General features: G+C 40.8%; 1 protein-coding gene across 3 annotated transcripts in view; it reads left to right on the plus strand.

Annotated features, from left to right (window-relative positions):
- LRIG2 (leucine rich repeats and immunoglobulin like domains 2) overlaps window positions 1–14,591 on the plus strand; it is a 68,636-nt gene extending 54,045 nt beyond the window's left edge. The window contains exons 13-18 of one of the 3 annotated variants that reach the window (XM_044238936.1): window positions 601–921; window positions 2,127–2,408; window positions 4,219–4,668; window positions 5,473–5,637; window positions 7,263–7,553; window positions 9,491–14,591. In XM_044238936.1, the coding sequence (XP_044094871.1) occupies window positions 601–921; window positions 2,127–2,408; window positions 4,219–4,668; window positions 5,473–5,637; window positions 7,263–7,553; window positions 9,491–9,717 (1,736 nt within the window). In that variant the 3' untranslated portion in view covers window positions 9,718–14,591. The remainder of the gene's footprint in view (window positions 1–600; window positions 922–2,126; window positions 2,409–4,218; window positions 4,669–5,472; window positions 5,638–7,262; window positions 7,554–9,490) is intronic. The other 2 variants (XM_044238937.1, XM_044238938.1) reach the window with 2 other exon arrangements.
- Window positions 14,592–16,893: the final 2,302 nt, after the last annotated feature.

Genomic DNA, 16,893 nt, shown 5'->3' on the forward strand with positions numbered 1-16,893 from the left:
TATATGTAACCTCTACATATTCACGACAGCTAACAGGATTAGAACTTGTCTTGAGATTTGAATTTAGGTTTTTCTTTTTTCCTAGTAATTGGTAGTACTTAAGAAATACATTCTAAGTTTAAGTGGTCATGAGTGATAGTAGAAAGTATGCTAGGGGCGCCTGGGTGGCTCAGTGGGTTAAAGCCTCTGCCTTCTGCCTCTGCCTTCTGCTCAGGTCATGATCTCGGGGTCCTGTGATTGACCCTGCATCAGGCTCTCTGCTCAGCGGGGAGCCTGATTCCCCCTCCTCTCTGCCTACTTGTGATCTCTGTCAAATAAATAAATAAAATCTTTTAAAAAAAAAAAAGAAAGTAAGCTGAACCCTGAAGTTTGAAAACCTGGGTTCCCCATCCAGCCTTTGTCTCTGAACAAATTGTTTGACCCTCTGGGCCTCATTTCCCACATCTTTGAACAGAAAGGAATTGGATTCTAGCCCTGTAGTCGCTTGTCAATCTTAATATGCCATTTTGTAAACAGAACAAGTTATTTTACGTTATTTGTTTCAAAATGTGTAGAATTAAAAATGAGTGATTTGGCTCCTGCCCCATTTTTTCCTCTTAGATGATTTTCTCAAGCCACAGATAAAAATGCATCCTGAAAATACAGTTGCTCTAAGAGGCATGAATGTGACTCTGACGTGCACCGCAGTGAGCAGCAGCGACTCACCCATGTCTACCGTGTGGCGCAAAGACAGTGAAATCCTGAATGACATCGATGTTGAGAATTTTGTTCGTTATCAGCAGCAAGCTGGAGAAGCTCTAGAATATACGAGTGTCTTACATCTTTTCAATGTGAATTTCACAGATGAAGGAAGATATCAGTGTATTGTTACTAATCACTTTGGATCTAATTATTCTCAAAAAGCCAAACTGACTGTGAATGGTAAGGAGTTCTGGTCCCTGATGGTTAGAAGGATTTTTCATGTTCAATTTTTGAACCACTTGGATAAGAAAATGAGGCTAAGCTTGACATTTGAAGGGGAGATTTTAGTGTTTTGTATTAGTTAAGGTTGTGCTAATATGTAGACTGGGTTACCGTTTTGTCCAGTTACGTCCCTAATTGGTCCTTGGTTGGAAGCGAGGGGGGAAGTTTCATGGCCCCAGGAGATAGGCTGCTTTTCTTGTTGTTTCTGCTTTTGAAAAAATTTTTTTGAAATTCTCTGTTCTTTCTAGAACCATAATTCTGTTCTGAAAACTGAAATGTATTCCTGCCACTGTTCGCAGGGCTTTATAATAACGAAGTATTTAGGACATTTCTGGGTGCAGTGATTGTTATCATTGTCTAAATGTAGTCATATAGAATCATTTTTTAACCCACTAAGATTTTAGTTATTTATTTGACAGAGATTACAACTAGGCAGAGAGTCAGGCAGAGAGAGAGAGAGAGAGAGGAGGAAGCAGGCTCCCTGCTGAGCAGAGAGCCGGATGCGGGGCTCGATCCCAGGACCCTGGGACCATGACCTGAGCTGAAGGCAGAGGCTTTAACCCACTAAACCACCCAGGCGCCCCCAGAATCATTTTTTAAATTAATGCTCTTCTTCACTGTGGCTGTAAAAAAGGAACTTCTCCAAAACAGTTTGATTAATCAGTCACCTATCGGATTGAATCACTAATAGGTTTTGTGCAACCAAAGGACATACTTGTGTCTTACTTCAGTGTTGTTTTATGAGATTTTTGAAGGCATACATTTTTTGTATTCTTTATTTTTTGGTATAAGTTTTTTTAACATGCATTTGCCGTGTCAGCTTTGTAGATGTTAGCTTGGAGAGCACTGTTTAGTCTCTTAAGTAACTCCGTAATAAATGTACGGAGTTCTGAAAGGTTTGTGGCCTTCTGCCTTTCCTGTCCCTATCAGAGGGATCAGGTAGTAGATATGTCTGCATTCTAGAAGAATTTATTCATCACTGTACTAAAGTATTCTGAGGTTCGAAGAGAAAAGATGGCCTCTGTCAATCTAGAGAGCATGCCTTCTGAAAGAAATAGAATATTACAAGTTGGTACTTTGTGTGTGTATGTGTGTGTGTGTGTATTCATGTTCCCAGCACCACCACTCCACCCACTTTGTTTCGGTAATCTTTCTTGACACAGAGATGCCATCTTTCCTGAAAACTCCAATGGATCTCACTATCCGTACTGGTGCCATGGCCAGATTAGAGTGTGCTGCAGAGGGGCACCCTGCACCTCAGATTTCTTGGCAGAAAGATGGTGGCACCGACTTTCCTGCAGCTCGAGAAAGACGCATGCATGTCATGCCCGAGGATGATGTCTTCTTCATTGCCAACGTGAAAATAGAAGACATGGGAGTCTATAGCTGCATGGCACAAAATATAGCCGGAGGCCTTTCAGCAAATGCCTCTCTCACAGTATTAGGTATGTGTACTGCCCCATGGGTCCTTGGTTTGGATGGAGCCTTTATATTTAAGGGTCTACTCTGGTCTTAATGGCAAAGAAGATCCAACTTTGAGATTTTAATAGTGATCCTTATATATTGGTCACCATGTTTTGCCAATACATGGCTGGGTCATGTCAGCCTAGGATATTAATGGATCAGAGAACTGAAATCTGCAGAAGCAGTGAGGGCAGAATTAGAGATCTTCATCACATGAATTGAAAATTCAAATCCCCTTATCCTGTTACCTTGCCCCCCTGGAGGTTTCTAATTCAAACATGTTTTTTTCTAGTATTCACCAGTGGGTTTGCAGTTGTTATATACTGCTTCACAGACCACTCAAGACAATTTGTTTCTCCTCTAACTCATTTTTGAAAAAAAATTTAATGCATAAAAATTACCATCTTTTGGTTAGATTTCCTGTTCTCCTTCCAGTGTATGCCTCTTGATTCTGTGTTATGGTAAAATAAAATGTCTTTTCCCTAAGTTCCTCTGATAAGCCTATTTTTTTTTTCTTATGAGAATGCTTTTCTTCATACTCAACCCAAAGGCAGATTCTGCTTTCTAGTTCTCTGTTTTCCCTTGATGTTAGGTTTTTTATTTACTTATTTTTTTTAAATGAACTTTATTTATTTATTTGACAGACAGAGATCACAAGTAGGCAGAGAGGCAGGCAGAGAGAGAGGAGGAAGCAGGCTCCCTGGTGAGCAGAGAGCCTAATGCGGGACTCTATCCCAAGACCCTGGGATCATGACCTGGGCCTAAGGCAGAGGCTTTAACCCACTGAGCCACCAGGCGCCCCTGATGTTAGGTTTTTTAAAAGTTTGTTAGTTTGTGTTATTTCCTTGTGTAATCAGAAAAATAAGTATATCGTTTTAAAAATGTAGGATATATAGAAAATTAGAAAAAGGGAAAGTCACTAAAACACTGTTAAAGATTTTGGCATATGCTGGACTTTTTTAAAAACACATTTTCATGAAGTTATGTACCTACTTTTTTCCTCTTAAGTATTGTATCATAAGGGTTGCTCTGTCATTAAGTCTTCAAAAAATATCATGTATTTGTACTATGGTTTATTTAACAACCTTTTCTGCTAGATTTAAAGATCTTTTCCTTTATTTTTAAAAATTACAACTAATTTCATAATAAACCTGTTCATGTATAAATCTTTTTGACTTCCTTGCTTAGGATAGCTTGCCTAAGGTAGAATTAGTAAGATAAGATTTTTGAGGCTTTTGCTTTTCTGAACACTAACTTCTAATCTTTCCATGAGTATATGAAAGTGCTTACTTTTTTTTTTAAGATTTTTTTATTTATTCATTTGATAGAGATCACAATAGGCAGAGAGGCATGCAGAGAGAGAGAGGAAGGGAAGCAGACTCCCCGCTGAGCAGAGAGCTTGAAGTGGGGCTCGATCTCAGGACCCTGGGATCATGACCTGAGCTGAAGGCAGAGGCTTTAACCCACGGAGCCACCTAGACGCCCCTACTTATTATTATTATTATTATTATTTTTTAAGATTTATTTATTTATCCTAGGGGGAGGTAGAGGGAGAGAGAGAATCTCAAGCAGACTGCATGCTGAGCATGGAGCCCGACGCAAGGCTTGATCCCAGGATCTGTAGATTATGACCTGAGCTAAAATCAAGAGTTGGCTGCTTATTAACCCACTGAGCCACTCAGGCGCCCCTGAAATTGCTTACTTATTGCATCATTACCTCATTCATCTAATTCAGTGGGATTTAAGAACTAAAATTGTTTAACATGATTTTTTATACACTCTTTCTGTTAGAGACACCCTCATTTATCAGACCCCTGGAGGATAAGACAGTAACCCGAGGTGAGACTGCAGTATTACAGTGCATAGCTGGAGGGAGTCCTGCCCCTCGTCTCAACTGGACCAAAGATGACGGGCCACTGCTGGTGACAGAACGGCACTTCTTTGCGGCAGCCAACCAGCTTCTCATCATTGTCGATGCTGGCCTGGAAGATGCTGGGAAATACACCTGCATTATGTCTAACACCCTTGGGACAGAACGTGGTCACATTTACCTAAATGTCATTTCATCTCCCAATTGTGACTCTTCCCAGAGTAGCATTGGGCATGAAGATGATGGCTGGACCACAGTTGGCATTGTCATCATTGTTGTGGTCTGCTGTGTTGTGGGCACCTCTTTGATCTGGGTCATTGTTATTTACCACATGAGAAGGAAGAATGAAGACTACAGTATCACAAACACAGGTGAGTGGTACTCAGTTGATACCTACAGCTTGTACTTGAGTCAGGAATGTAGAATACAGTTTATTATAAAATAGAAAAAGCTGTGGAGCTTTGATCCTTTATATATGATAGAAGGAAGAGTTTTTTTGTTAAAATGTCCAACTTCATTGAAATAATGGAATGTCTCCAATGAATTTTTTTTTAAAGATTTTATGTATTTATTTGACAGATATCACAAGTAGGCAGAGAGGCAGGCTGGGGTGGGGGTTGGGTGTTTGGGAAGGAGGCTCCCTGCTGAGCAGAGAGCCCAATGCGGGGCTCAATCCCAGGGTCCTGGGATCATGACCTGAGCTGAAGGCAGAGGCTTAACCCACTGAGCCACCCAGGCACCCATCCGATGAATAATTTTAAGAATTTTTAGATAGTTCCCCCAAACTTTGCTCTTATAAACATGCTACAGGTGCACCTTCTTTCTTTAATGCCTAAGGCTCATTTCCGTCGAAGCTTCTCTGTGGGCAAAGAGTGGAGCCCTTCTGACTGGGATTGGCCTTTCACACCCCTTCCCTGAAATCCTGAAAGAGAGGAGGCTCAGTCAGACATGAAAGTATGCCTGTGGATTAGATTTTAGATTTTAGGATTTGCCTCTTTTAGTAATACTTTTTAAATGAATCTTTGAAAAGAATTTTAGCAAGAAAGAGTTTGGGGGGAAAATCCTAAGACCTGTCCTAGTTAGATAACATTTTCCTGGCCAGTGGGTATATCAAAGTGGAGCACATTTGCACTATAGTCTTCTGAGTGTTGCCTAATGTTATTTGAAAGTTACAGATGTCTCTTTTACAGAGGAGCTTAATCTGCCTGCAGACATTCCCAGCTACTTGTCTTCCCAAGGAACACTGTCAGAGCCACAGGAAGGCTACAGCAACTCTGAGGCAGGCAGTCATCAGCAACTTATGCCTCCTGCCAATGGATATTTACACAAAGGCACTGATGGTACTGACTCTTTGTTGTATATGCTTACAATTTTGGCCTATTTTGTTGAGTTTATTTGTCAGCGTGTAGTTTTCCCATTAACCTGACACAACATTTTAAAGTAAGATACTCAGTGAAAACATTGGAATGCCTGAGAAATAGGATGGATGGAAATCAACTGAAATCGTACCAGAGAAGAAAATCATCTGACAGAAGAAACACATCCCAAAACAAGGGATTGGCATACCCAGCAAAGTCTCCCAAACCAAAGTATTACTATGAGAAGGAGGTGCTCTCGAAACTTTTTTGAGGGGTCTTGTCTTTTTAAGGCATGAGCATTCTTCAGACCATATCCAGGGGCGGTTTGTGTCTCCTGCTGACAGGTTGATAGTCGCTGAAGTTTAAAGGGCAGTGATGATTCTCCGCATATGTTGGAGAAATCAGAGAGATACAAGATGTTCCCTAATTAACTTGGCTTCTCAGTACTACTTCTCTTCCCCACTCCCCTCTTCCCTCCGGGAGTGACAGAACTCAGGGAGGTGAATTAAGGGATAGAAGAATTGGGTTTGATTTCCTAGTTCCTTTTTTCCGGCTCTGGGACCATGAACAAGTTACTGAAATCTGAGCTTTAACTTTCTCATTTTTAAAGTAAAGAAGCGGTATTTTATAAAGCACTTCCCTCAGGATTCTCATAGATCTTTCAACAAATAGGTGTAGTCCTTCCAGCACTGTACAAATGAAAGGCCTTTTCTGTTCATACGGAGATTTTTTTAGGCTGAGCGTTAACAGAATTTATTGGTTTCATCGCTAAATTGGATTTTATTTTGGCTTTCCATGGAAAGAGGGGGTACTTATAGCATTTAAAAGAATCTTTAAATGCCTCTGCTCTTTGAAATTGGTGGGAAATTACACTGCTTTCTGGGCCAAACTAACTTCCAGTTGTAACACTGTTGCTTGATCAGGAAGTTACTTGCTCTTTATTTCTCACTCTCTTTTTTTCTCTTTGAACAGCTTTCAAAGCACATAACAGTCTGGGGAGCTCGTTATTAAACTTTACCTCTGCCAGACACGCACATGTGTCAGACAGGACTCTTGACCATCAGAGGCTTTCTCTAGGGGTACTTTAAGCCATGAGTATTGCTTAATTCCTTGACTCATGAAAGTAATGCAGACTTTATGAAGTGAAGTCCTCCTTAGTCCTTGTTCTCTGCTTTAGTTCGCTTCAGCCAGACCTGTGTCTTATAGCACAGTGCAGCCGCATCTTCGTTCCCTTGAATTGGGCATCACCTTATCCAGGCTGGACATAAGTGGTTTAACCATAGCGTTTAAGAGCATGGGCCCCGGAGCCAGAGTGCCCAAGTTTTCAGCCGTGTGTTATAGCAGTGTTTTGGAGCAGGTTCCCTCATGTCTCTGTGTTGTAGTTACCCCGTCTGTAAAATGGGGGTAATACTAGTACCCACCGCATAGGGATGCTGTGAGGATTAAATTAGTTAATGCACAGAAGGACCTTGAGACTTTACCTGGTTTATCAAGTAAGTGCTCAGTCAATGCCAGCTGCGGTGAAAATGGGGATGGCTGGTGCAGAAAACGGGTGATTGGCAAAGCTGACTCCTTAACTGAAGGATTCTTTCCTGTGTCGTCCTCAGGTGGTCCTGGTACCCGGGTTATTTGCTCAGATTGTTATGACAATGCCAACATCTACTCCAGGACCCGAGAATACTGCCCGTACACGTATATTGCTGAGGAAGATGTTCTAGATCAGACACTGTCCAGCCTCATGGTCCAGATGCCCAAAGAGACATATTTGGCACATCCTCCCCCAGATGCCCCTGCCCTGGAGAGCCTGGTGTCATCAGCAGACAAAGAGGTGGCTACCTTTCCCACCAACCATGAGAGGATAAATGAGAAGAAACTTCCGTCCACACAGATGAATAGTGGTAAAGGACACAGTCTTTTTTGATTACTTTGTTTTTACTCTCACCTACTTGATTTTTCCGTCACATAAGTAGCATTCTGATTTGACAGGAAGCAAACAAATTGGAATAATAGAGTAATTAGCTACAGCTAGCTGGTATAAACTAGGGCCAGAGATTTTCAGAGATTAGAATTAGAGATATCTGCATCAGTAGGATGGAAACAGCTTCTGTGGGAGTATCAAGATCACACTTCTAAAAATTCAGAAGCCATATAGAAAAAACTTTAAAAAAGTTTCATATAGGTTTAATTTTTTTTCCATCTTTATTTAAATAATGGTGATTAGAAATGCTGAGGATATAATTTGGTGGAGATTTTTCCTGAGAAGATTTAAAAATGATTTGGTTGCTGTTCTAGAGGGTAAATACTGAATGACAGTATCACTTAGCCAGTGTTTGATTTCGTCTGTGAGGCCTTATGATCAGGTCCCAAAGTGGGGAAGCAGTTGTGGGATGACCCAGGAGAAGAAACACAAGTCACATTGTGCAGAGAAGGCATTTGTTAACAACTTGGTCAGTAAAACGGAACTCTTTCTAGACCATGAGGGGCTCTGCTGAGCATGTCTTTCTGGCTGTCCAGGTTTTTCATCAGCTGTCACCCTCTTGTCAGCCTAAAATGGAAGAGCACAGGAAATTGGGTGGGGCTGAGGCCTGCAGGTGCTTCTGGTAGGAGGGAATGATCTGACTTGGGACTTTTAAGATGTGTTCTGTTGTTCTTAATTCAGAGACCAACTCCAAAGATTTCCAAAGACGGTACAAGTCAGAGAAAAGTGTACTGTCACTCACTGAAGCTAGTCTCTTGGCTTTAAAGTTCATTGTCTGTGAAAGAAGGGCACCAACACTAATTCCGTGTTCCCATGTCCTAAAAGAGTTACACACCTAAAAGGGCTTTAAGTAGAACAAAAAATGAAGTCTACCTTTTTCTTCATTTCGGAGAGGTCTCAATTGTTGCCTTGGTGTGTAAGTGAGGAGATCAGCAAATGAGTGCTTTGGTGCATTGCTCATTCCTACCTGGGGCTCTCTCACTCCTTGCTATTCACAGAGTGGTCTCAGCTTCAGCATTACCTAGAGCTTGTTAGAAATGCAGACCAGGGTTCCCACCCTGGACCCAGTGAACCAGTCTTTTTTTTTAACAAGATCCCTAGGTTATTTGTATGCACGTCAGAGCTTAAGAAACCCTGCCTTAGCTTACTTTAACACATGGGTTTTGTTTTTATTTCTGAGTGTTTCCAGAATGTTTGCCTGACTTTTTCCAAAATGTATCCCCATGAAGTTAATATAGCTTTCAGCAAATAATTCTTTGGGGAAAGAGCTCACCACTGCAGTAAGTAAGGTGAATGAGAGATGTATATCTTTGAGACCAGAGTCTCAAAGTACAATAATTGGATTTAAAATTGCTGCTTTTCGTTATTATTTTATTGTTAGGATTACTGGCATGCTAGAAGCTGGAGGGTAATGGTTCATTTTTAAAACAATTTTTTTTAACATGCTCATTTGTTATTTAAAGATGTAATGGCTGTGTTAAATGAGTGATTTTTGTATAATGCAACTTTCACTATAGTAGGGATACTATTTTAATCTGTTTCCATGTATCTAAAGATTGTATTTTTAAATTTTTGTAGCAGCAGAAGCACTAATCGTAGATGAAAGCAGAGGACATATTATATGGTTTCAGTAAATAATTGGTTAAGCTTGTTGAAAGAACATGGTTCTAGTTTCTATTTTGTTTTCTTTTGTTAGCTGTTGCTAAGAAGATGAGAAGTGTACATTTACTCTCAATGTCCTTATTCAGGAATACTGGGTATCTTTATTTCTGGGAGAATTTGGATAAAAGAAAATGAAGTTTTAAACCATTAATTTTGAATTTCCATTCGCCACTGATTGTTGTCTTTCATTTTCAGAAACGTTGCCGCGGCCTCTGTGGAACACAAGCAAAGAGCTAGGCTTGCCTCATCCTCCCTTTTCCCAGCAGCCAGTCCTTGAGCCACCACAAGTCCTTCAAAACGAGGGTCTGGCAGAGAGTGGCCCAGACTGTTCCGCCTCCCCCACACCTTGTCACAGGTTGCACGACCGTGCTTTTGATTTTAGTAGGACTCGGAACATTCAAGATGGTAGTGAGGGCACATGAAACTCACTCCAGAAGGAGATGTGGGCAGAGACCCAAGTTACTTCATTTTGTATTTACTACCTCAGAGTTCAGAAGAAACCCCAAAGTCAGCATTTGCTTTACCCCGTCTGCAATTACATCTGACCCCACTGAGGTACGCCAGGCATTTATTTGGGCTTATTCCTGATGAAGAAGGGGAAATGGCTGACAGAAATGGGTACATCTAATAAAACCTGTGCAACACGGGCAGAGGAAAATACAGGACAAACGTGCTTGCTGATGGTTCCACGGGGATGTGCCCAGCTGTGCACTGCCTGTTAGGGAGTCTCATTGCTGCTTAACATGCTGGATTGTCTCAACCTGCAGAATGATTCTGAGAAAACATCACTGTACTGGTGTGTCTTCCAGGAACAGAAATAACTTTGGAGCCCTCTGGGAAGTGTGTCTGGGATTCTTCAGTGTTTTTAAGCATCTAGTTGAGACCAGGGCTTTGATATTCAAGGTCTTTGACAAGAATCCCAGGCTTGACCAATTGTTACCACATCAAAGGGTTTTGTATTCTTGTGAATCTTTTTTTTTGGTCCTTATCACCCAGGGATCTCATTGTAAATATATGTGCATTTATAAATAATTTTTGTATTCATTGACCATATGTGTTGGCTGCATTGTAAATATTTTTGATATGCCAGAATTATATATAATATCCAGTTAATAATATTGACAGCAGCGTCTCTGACCACAGATTTTGTATGACTTGGTTTAGTGAACCTAAAGACTTTGTTTGAAGTTTTAAAAATATGTTTGTTAAGAAGTATATGTATAGAGGCAGGGAACCTAGTGATTGCATACACACAAACACAGTCTTGGTCTAATTAGCTACTTTACTCAGACCTAAAAGTTCATATGTCTAATCGTTTGCCATCTGTTTACAAGTGCCAGGTAGTATTACCTTTCTAGCATAAAAAGACTCAAAAGACTAGCAGTCCGTCTTATCATAGTCATGTGCACAGAGACAAAGGAAAATTTCTTTTGGGAATATCTTCTTTCAGCAAAGTATTTAGGTGATGAGGAAACCAAAGATTGCTTCTTTTCTGTTTTTTGTTTTTTTTTTTTTTATTAATATCTCTTCTGCCAATGCACAGTGTATCTTAAAGGTAGAGTGCTTTTGGGAATAAGTTGAATGTGCACAAATTCTTACAAAGCTTTAGAGTGTTTTCCTTGTTTTATACAAGTGATTATTTAAGCCAAAAAGTTCTCTTGAATTTTTGATAGCAAAAAGCTTTATGTGAGCAAAGGACTTTATAATGGAATGTCATGAACTAAAGTTCTTTTTTGCTTTGTGCTTTCAGATTTCCTTACCCTAGGCTGTCAGATTCTGTCCTCTCAGTCTAGTGAGTACTAGTTACGTGCTGGATAATTTCCATCAATTAAATGAAAATATCTATTTCTAAGTTATTGTGCATTTCAAGGGTTCTAAACTCATATTTTGCCAGAAAGTTGAATTACATCTAGTTGTCAGTCCTAGTTTTTTCCTCCCATAGGCAGTAGCGTCTCTAACGGTTTTATACCACCAAGCCATTCTCTTTCCTTTTTTGAACTGTCAGCATCTGTTCATTTTTACTTCGAACTTCTTAAATATCACTATTTTCCCATCCTTTCAATTTGTGATTCCTCTTCTTCCTTACTAGGTTGTACTTTAATCTGTACAGGGCTGATGTAGAATCAGGAGACCTGATTTTGTTCCTAGCCCTGCCCCATATTGGCTCTGCAGTCAGGGGCAGGAGTCTGCTTCGCAGCCTGATTTTCTCATTTCTGAAATAAGGGCATTCTCCTAGATGCTCCAGAGCCCTTTCCAGCTGTAACATTCTGTGAATTTGTGATCCCTCCAGGGACCAGGGAGGATTATGCTACTCTAATACAAAGCTGCTTTCATGAAACATTTGTTAGTGTAACAAGAGTGATGCTGCTTACTCTGACTTGAGCCAGATTCACTTCCTCCTTAGCAGGAGGGACAGTGTAAGATGTATTTGTGAGAAGAGCTCTTCTGCTTTGAAACCGGCTCAGTAAAGGAAGACTGTTGACTCCATGGAAGCCACCAGTTGCGATCTGGGCAGCGGGTCTGAATGCCAGTGCTGCCGCACACCAGAGCATGGAATCAGTTGAGAGGTGCGCTGCAGCTGATCTGTAGCTAGTCTGTGACTCCCTTACCTTTCAGATGTCTTCATTCATGCAGGTGATCCTGTAACTATCTGATACTCTCACTCAAATTCTGACAGACTTATCTTGAGTGAAAAGGGGTAGTTAGAGCGAGGCTGCAGGTGAGTATCAGCTCTTATGGGTGACAGGACCGAAAACCAGGGTGCGAACCAGTGTTCTAGAAAACTTAGGATATGGTGGTCCTCTTCCTCTGAGGACTGGCAGAGTCAGGTCTCCTGAATGGCCAGGTTCTCCCTTCCATTAGCACCAATGGTGAGATGCCTTCCCACATGCTCCTAGCTTGCCAAAGTACCTAAGAAACTAGTCAAGAAGTTGTTTAAACGTGAAGTTTAACAAAACTGGTCTTAAAAAAATAATAAATTTAATAAATTCTAATCTTAGGAGAAGGGCTTCCTGGAATTTTTTGTTATTGCGTATGTTTTTGACCAAGCAGTGATTTATCCGTCTACTGTACACAGGGTTAGAAGCTCATCAGTGTTCCTTCCCTGCAGTGTGATGTCTGCCTAATGCCTCTTTTAATCAGGATTGTTGTTAAGCAAGGCAAACTAAAATGCCAGGAGAAATACTCTCTGTTCCTCATCCAGTTACCACCTTGTATCAGTAGAGATACATAAGTTCTCTTAAGTTGTGCCCCTTTTACATTGATTCTTCAAGTCTTGGAAGAAGAAATAGCATCTTCCTTTAACTCCGCACTGGCACGTGGTCTGTATATAAGCCATTGGCTTTCTGTCATTCAGCAGCTTCTAAATTGCTCTCCCTAGTTGTGCAAGTTACTCTGGGGGATACGAAGTCCCTCTAATGTGCCACTTTGAGAGTTTTATGTGTATTTTTCTGAAAGGTAACTTTCCTATTTAAAAATAGTTGCCTTCACGCTGCCCATTATGGGGTTGTAAAAGCAACATTAAAATGTCTAGCAACTTAGACTCTTATCCATTTTCCTAAGAGATGGGAGATACGATAAAAGTCTTTAATACCTTGAAGTGTTGCCATGAATTAGGATTAAATTCACTGTTTTTATTCTTGAGGACAGAGGTCATGTCTGCTCCCATTCTGTGGGGCACAAGGTAACAGGGAGGTACAGTAAACACTTGCTAGTAATTCTGTATAAACTAATTCTCTACAATTAGGTTTGCCCAATAATTGGAATAATCAGTGTTTTGTGGGAAAAGTCAACAGTGGAAGCCAGATAATTAATGCTGATATTAACGCCAGATATTAACGCTGTTAATAGCGTTGAAGAAATTGCTGCACTTAGAATGGAATATGGGCAAGATGACTTTCAGGTCTCTTTCAGTTTTACCATTGGAAATTTCCAAAAGCAATCTAACAGTCTTAAAACTTTTCCTTTCAAAATCCTTTATATACAGTAAGTATAGAGCACTTAAATTTTTTTCAGTTCAAGAGTTTTGGTTTTTGGTTAACAAAAGGAGACTTTCCTGTTAATGGCTAAAAACACCAATGTCTGGGCTTATGCTTCTGAAGAAATCGATAACTAGCTAGTAACAGAAATGGCATTACCATACTAAAAACTTTAAGAGCCTATATAATGTATTATGACCCTCCTTTTTACTCTTTAATTTTTATGCCTGTTTCTTCTTATCAGTAGGACTCCAGTTGGAATGGGGTTGGAATTGTGGTGTTCGGCTTTGCACCCAGTATTTTACCCAAGGGTGTTGGAGCCTTTCCAATCATTTTAATATTCACAGGAATACTAGGAGGTAATGGAGCAACAGAGGTAAATTTGCTGCCATTTCATGCTGTGTGCTCCATTTTTGAGTTTGCTTCTTAATGCCGATTGCAGAGGTAATGTGAAGTAGTTGGGCCTTCCAAGGTTGAGCTGAGATTTTTGGCAACCTGCAAGGAATGTCTCATTCTTCTCTGACGTGTCCTCTTTCCCAGTTCAGTCTGGCAGATGTTTTTCCCTTCTGCTTCTAACTTAGAACTTTTTTGTTTAGAGTGCTGTCTCAACCAATATCAGTTAGCCTTAATTTTTTTTTTCTTTTCCGGACAACTGCCTGGTTTGTTGATGAAAATAACAAGCTCCGAATTAAGAGATATATTACAAGCTGCTCTTTACAAAACAACACCTGCAAGCCCATGAATCATCTGAAGATGTTGTGGGTAATAAGAGGTAGGGACGTGTGTGTGTCTGTATGCACATGTGTGCATGTGTTGGGGTGTGTGTATGTGTGTGTGAAGAGTAATATTTGGACCTCCTCCCTTCAGGTTGTGTGTTGAGTGTTTCTTAGTGGTCCCAATAATCTCCACCAATGAGTGGGGTGAGGGTGAAAAAACAACTTGATTTGAGCCTGTTTTTAGATTAGAAAGAGTAAAGTGATCCTTTATCAACTAAACCGTCTTGAAAGAGAAATTGATCATCAGGTGGTCAAGTGCTCTTGGAGTATATCTCTTGGCTACTTAAAGTGGCCTCTTGATCCATAGAGAGACTATTTCTACCCTCTCCTGTTCCCTCTTCTTCCCACAGAGGATGTCAATCTGAGTAGCCCTGATACCAGATGTATCGAAAGAGAGTTCTAAGCCAAGTTGTTTTTCAGTGTGGTCCTTTCCTAGTATCTATTTATATTTTCTCACACATGAGAATGTATATTTTATAAGGCATGTGTTTGTCTACTTGTTTGTCTACTGTAATATGTCTCCAATAAAGCTAAAATACATTATGATTTTCTGGTTTTCTGTCGCCTGACGAATAGGAGTGAAGTGATATATTTTTAAGTTTGTGGTCCTTTGAGAGGGTTGCCAAAGAGTTGTACAAGTTATGGCCCCTCTCTCATTCCTGCTGTGTTTGAGTCACATACTGTCTGGAGTCTGCCATCGGAACACCCTACAGCCCTGTGTTTCCCGAGGGCCTGCGCCCTGTGCCCTTTGCCTGTCATCGTGTCTGCCGTGATGTTAGGTGCCTGGTAGTGTGGATGGAAACAAACACATTTAATAGTTCATTAGAAAATAAGAGTGCTTTCTAAATAGGGAAAGATTTGAAGGCATCATTTTCTAATTCAAAATTAAGAAAATACTCAAAGAATGTTAATACTCTGATCAACTTTCTCACTCTACTATATTAGCGACTTCTTTTTTTTAAGGTTTTATTTGACAGAGCATGAGAGCACAAACAGGGAGAGCAACAGAGAGAGAGGGAGAAGCAGACTCCCCACTGAGCAGGGAGCCTGACTCAGGGCTTGATCCTAGGACCCTGGAATCACGGCCTGAGCTGAAGGTAGACCTTTAACCGACTGAGCCATCTAGTTCCCCTGGAACTATTTCTTTTGAGACTGTCAGAAGCTCCTGTTTTAGTCCGGCAGGGCCCGCAATCCCATTCCCATCATGTACTTTATGGGGTGCATTCCACAGACATTATCTATTTGAGTCTCCTAAGATATAGATTGGGTAGATGATTTTAATCTCCATTTTTTTGTAGTTCAGGAAACTGCTCAGTGAGATGATCACTTAACACAATGTTAAAAAGCCTTTGGGCAGTAAAGCCAGGACTTGAACCCAGATTTTCTGTCTCACATTCAGAATTTCCCCCATTGATATCTTCTAGTTCTGAACAGAGTATTGTGTCTGTGGTCTTCAGAAATGCTTGAAGAAAAAGCCCTCTGGACATTGATGACTTCCATTGTGGTGAAGTTTGGACTGGATTGTATATTGGAAGCTGATTTTTATTACAGTCCTGATAAAATAGACTATCATTTTCTTTTCTTATGGGTGGAATGAAGAAAAATGCTATGGTTTTACTGTATTTTTGATCTGGAGGGGGATACAGCCCAAGTAGCCACATCCTGCTGAATGAGGAGAGAGATTTGCACCCACTCAACTATTTAGACGCTTGTAACCCAGCACTGAAGCTGTCTGCTGCCGGACTAGTGGCCGTGGACCAATGCTTCCCTGACCCCCGACCCCCACCCCCGCCAATGCTTTTGTAAAGGACAGTGAGAATACATTTCTAGAAAAATGAAATAAAAAGGCAAAATACAACCATAAAATTTTTATTTTAGATTTGACAGACACATAATTACTGTCCAACTGCTCTTACAGTTTCTAAATGTTACTCTTGATTTCTGTGCTTTGTCATGGGCCAGCAGCAAATAGTTATGGATAGGCACAGATCTGCAGACCGCAAGAGTGGTAACCGTGTATGACCTGGTTGTGTGTCGTGATGGGGATCATCTTACTCATTTCTGGAGGTTCCTTTTACTCTTGCTGGTTTGGAGAACCGAGCTTCTGTCCCTTGAGGCCATCCTGACTGGAAGCAATGATTTAAAGCACCGTTTCAGCTCAGCCACCCACCCCCTGCCCTGAAGCTCCTTGCTTGCATGATGGAGTTTTTGGTAGCTTGTGGCTTGTTTTCTAGTCCTGCTGTCTTTCTGGCCAGAGCTCTATGACTTTTGTTACGAGGGAAATTGTCATGAGCTAGGTTGAGGGGGAGAGAAAGCGCATGTGTCATAACAAGGGGAAGGGGAAGAGGAAGGGCATGGGTCAGCATACTGGGAGGGACACGGTCTGATGCTGGGGGCTGATGTGGACTTGCGTAATCGCTGTAGTGAGGCTCCCTTGGGGAAATTTCAGCTGCCACCACCGCTGTTGTCTTTATTCAGCCAACCAAGACACGGTTCTTGAAATCCTAGGAAAGAAATTTCTCACTTTGTTTATTTGGTTCACCGGTCATTACCAAGGCTAGCTGTGAAAGCACTTTGACAAAAAGAGGCAAATAGGAAGCATTAGTACACAATTATTGCTGGATGAAGTAATGCAGTAAGAACAGATATATTCTGCCTACTCCTTCCAGTATGTTAAGCACTTCAGCATTTGATCTTCACAACAATCCCTTTGAGGGAAATACTCTTATACCCATTGTACAGATGATGAAACCAGCTTGCCCAAATTTATATAATTAGCAAGCAATAGAACCAGGAGCTGGAAGTAATGCTTTATTATTTTTTAAAACATATTTATTTATTTGAG

Source organism: Neovison vison, chromosome 2 (assembly GCF_020171115.1).
Source record: "Neovison vison isolate M4711 chromosome 2, ASM_NN_V1, whole genome shotgun sequence".
NCBI lineage: Eukaryota > Metazoa > Chordata > Mammalia > Carnivora > Mustelidae > Neogale > Neogale vison.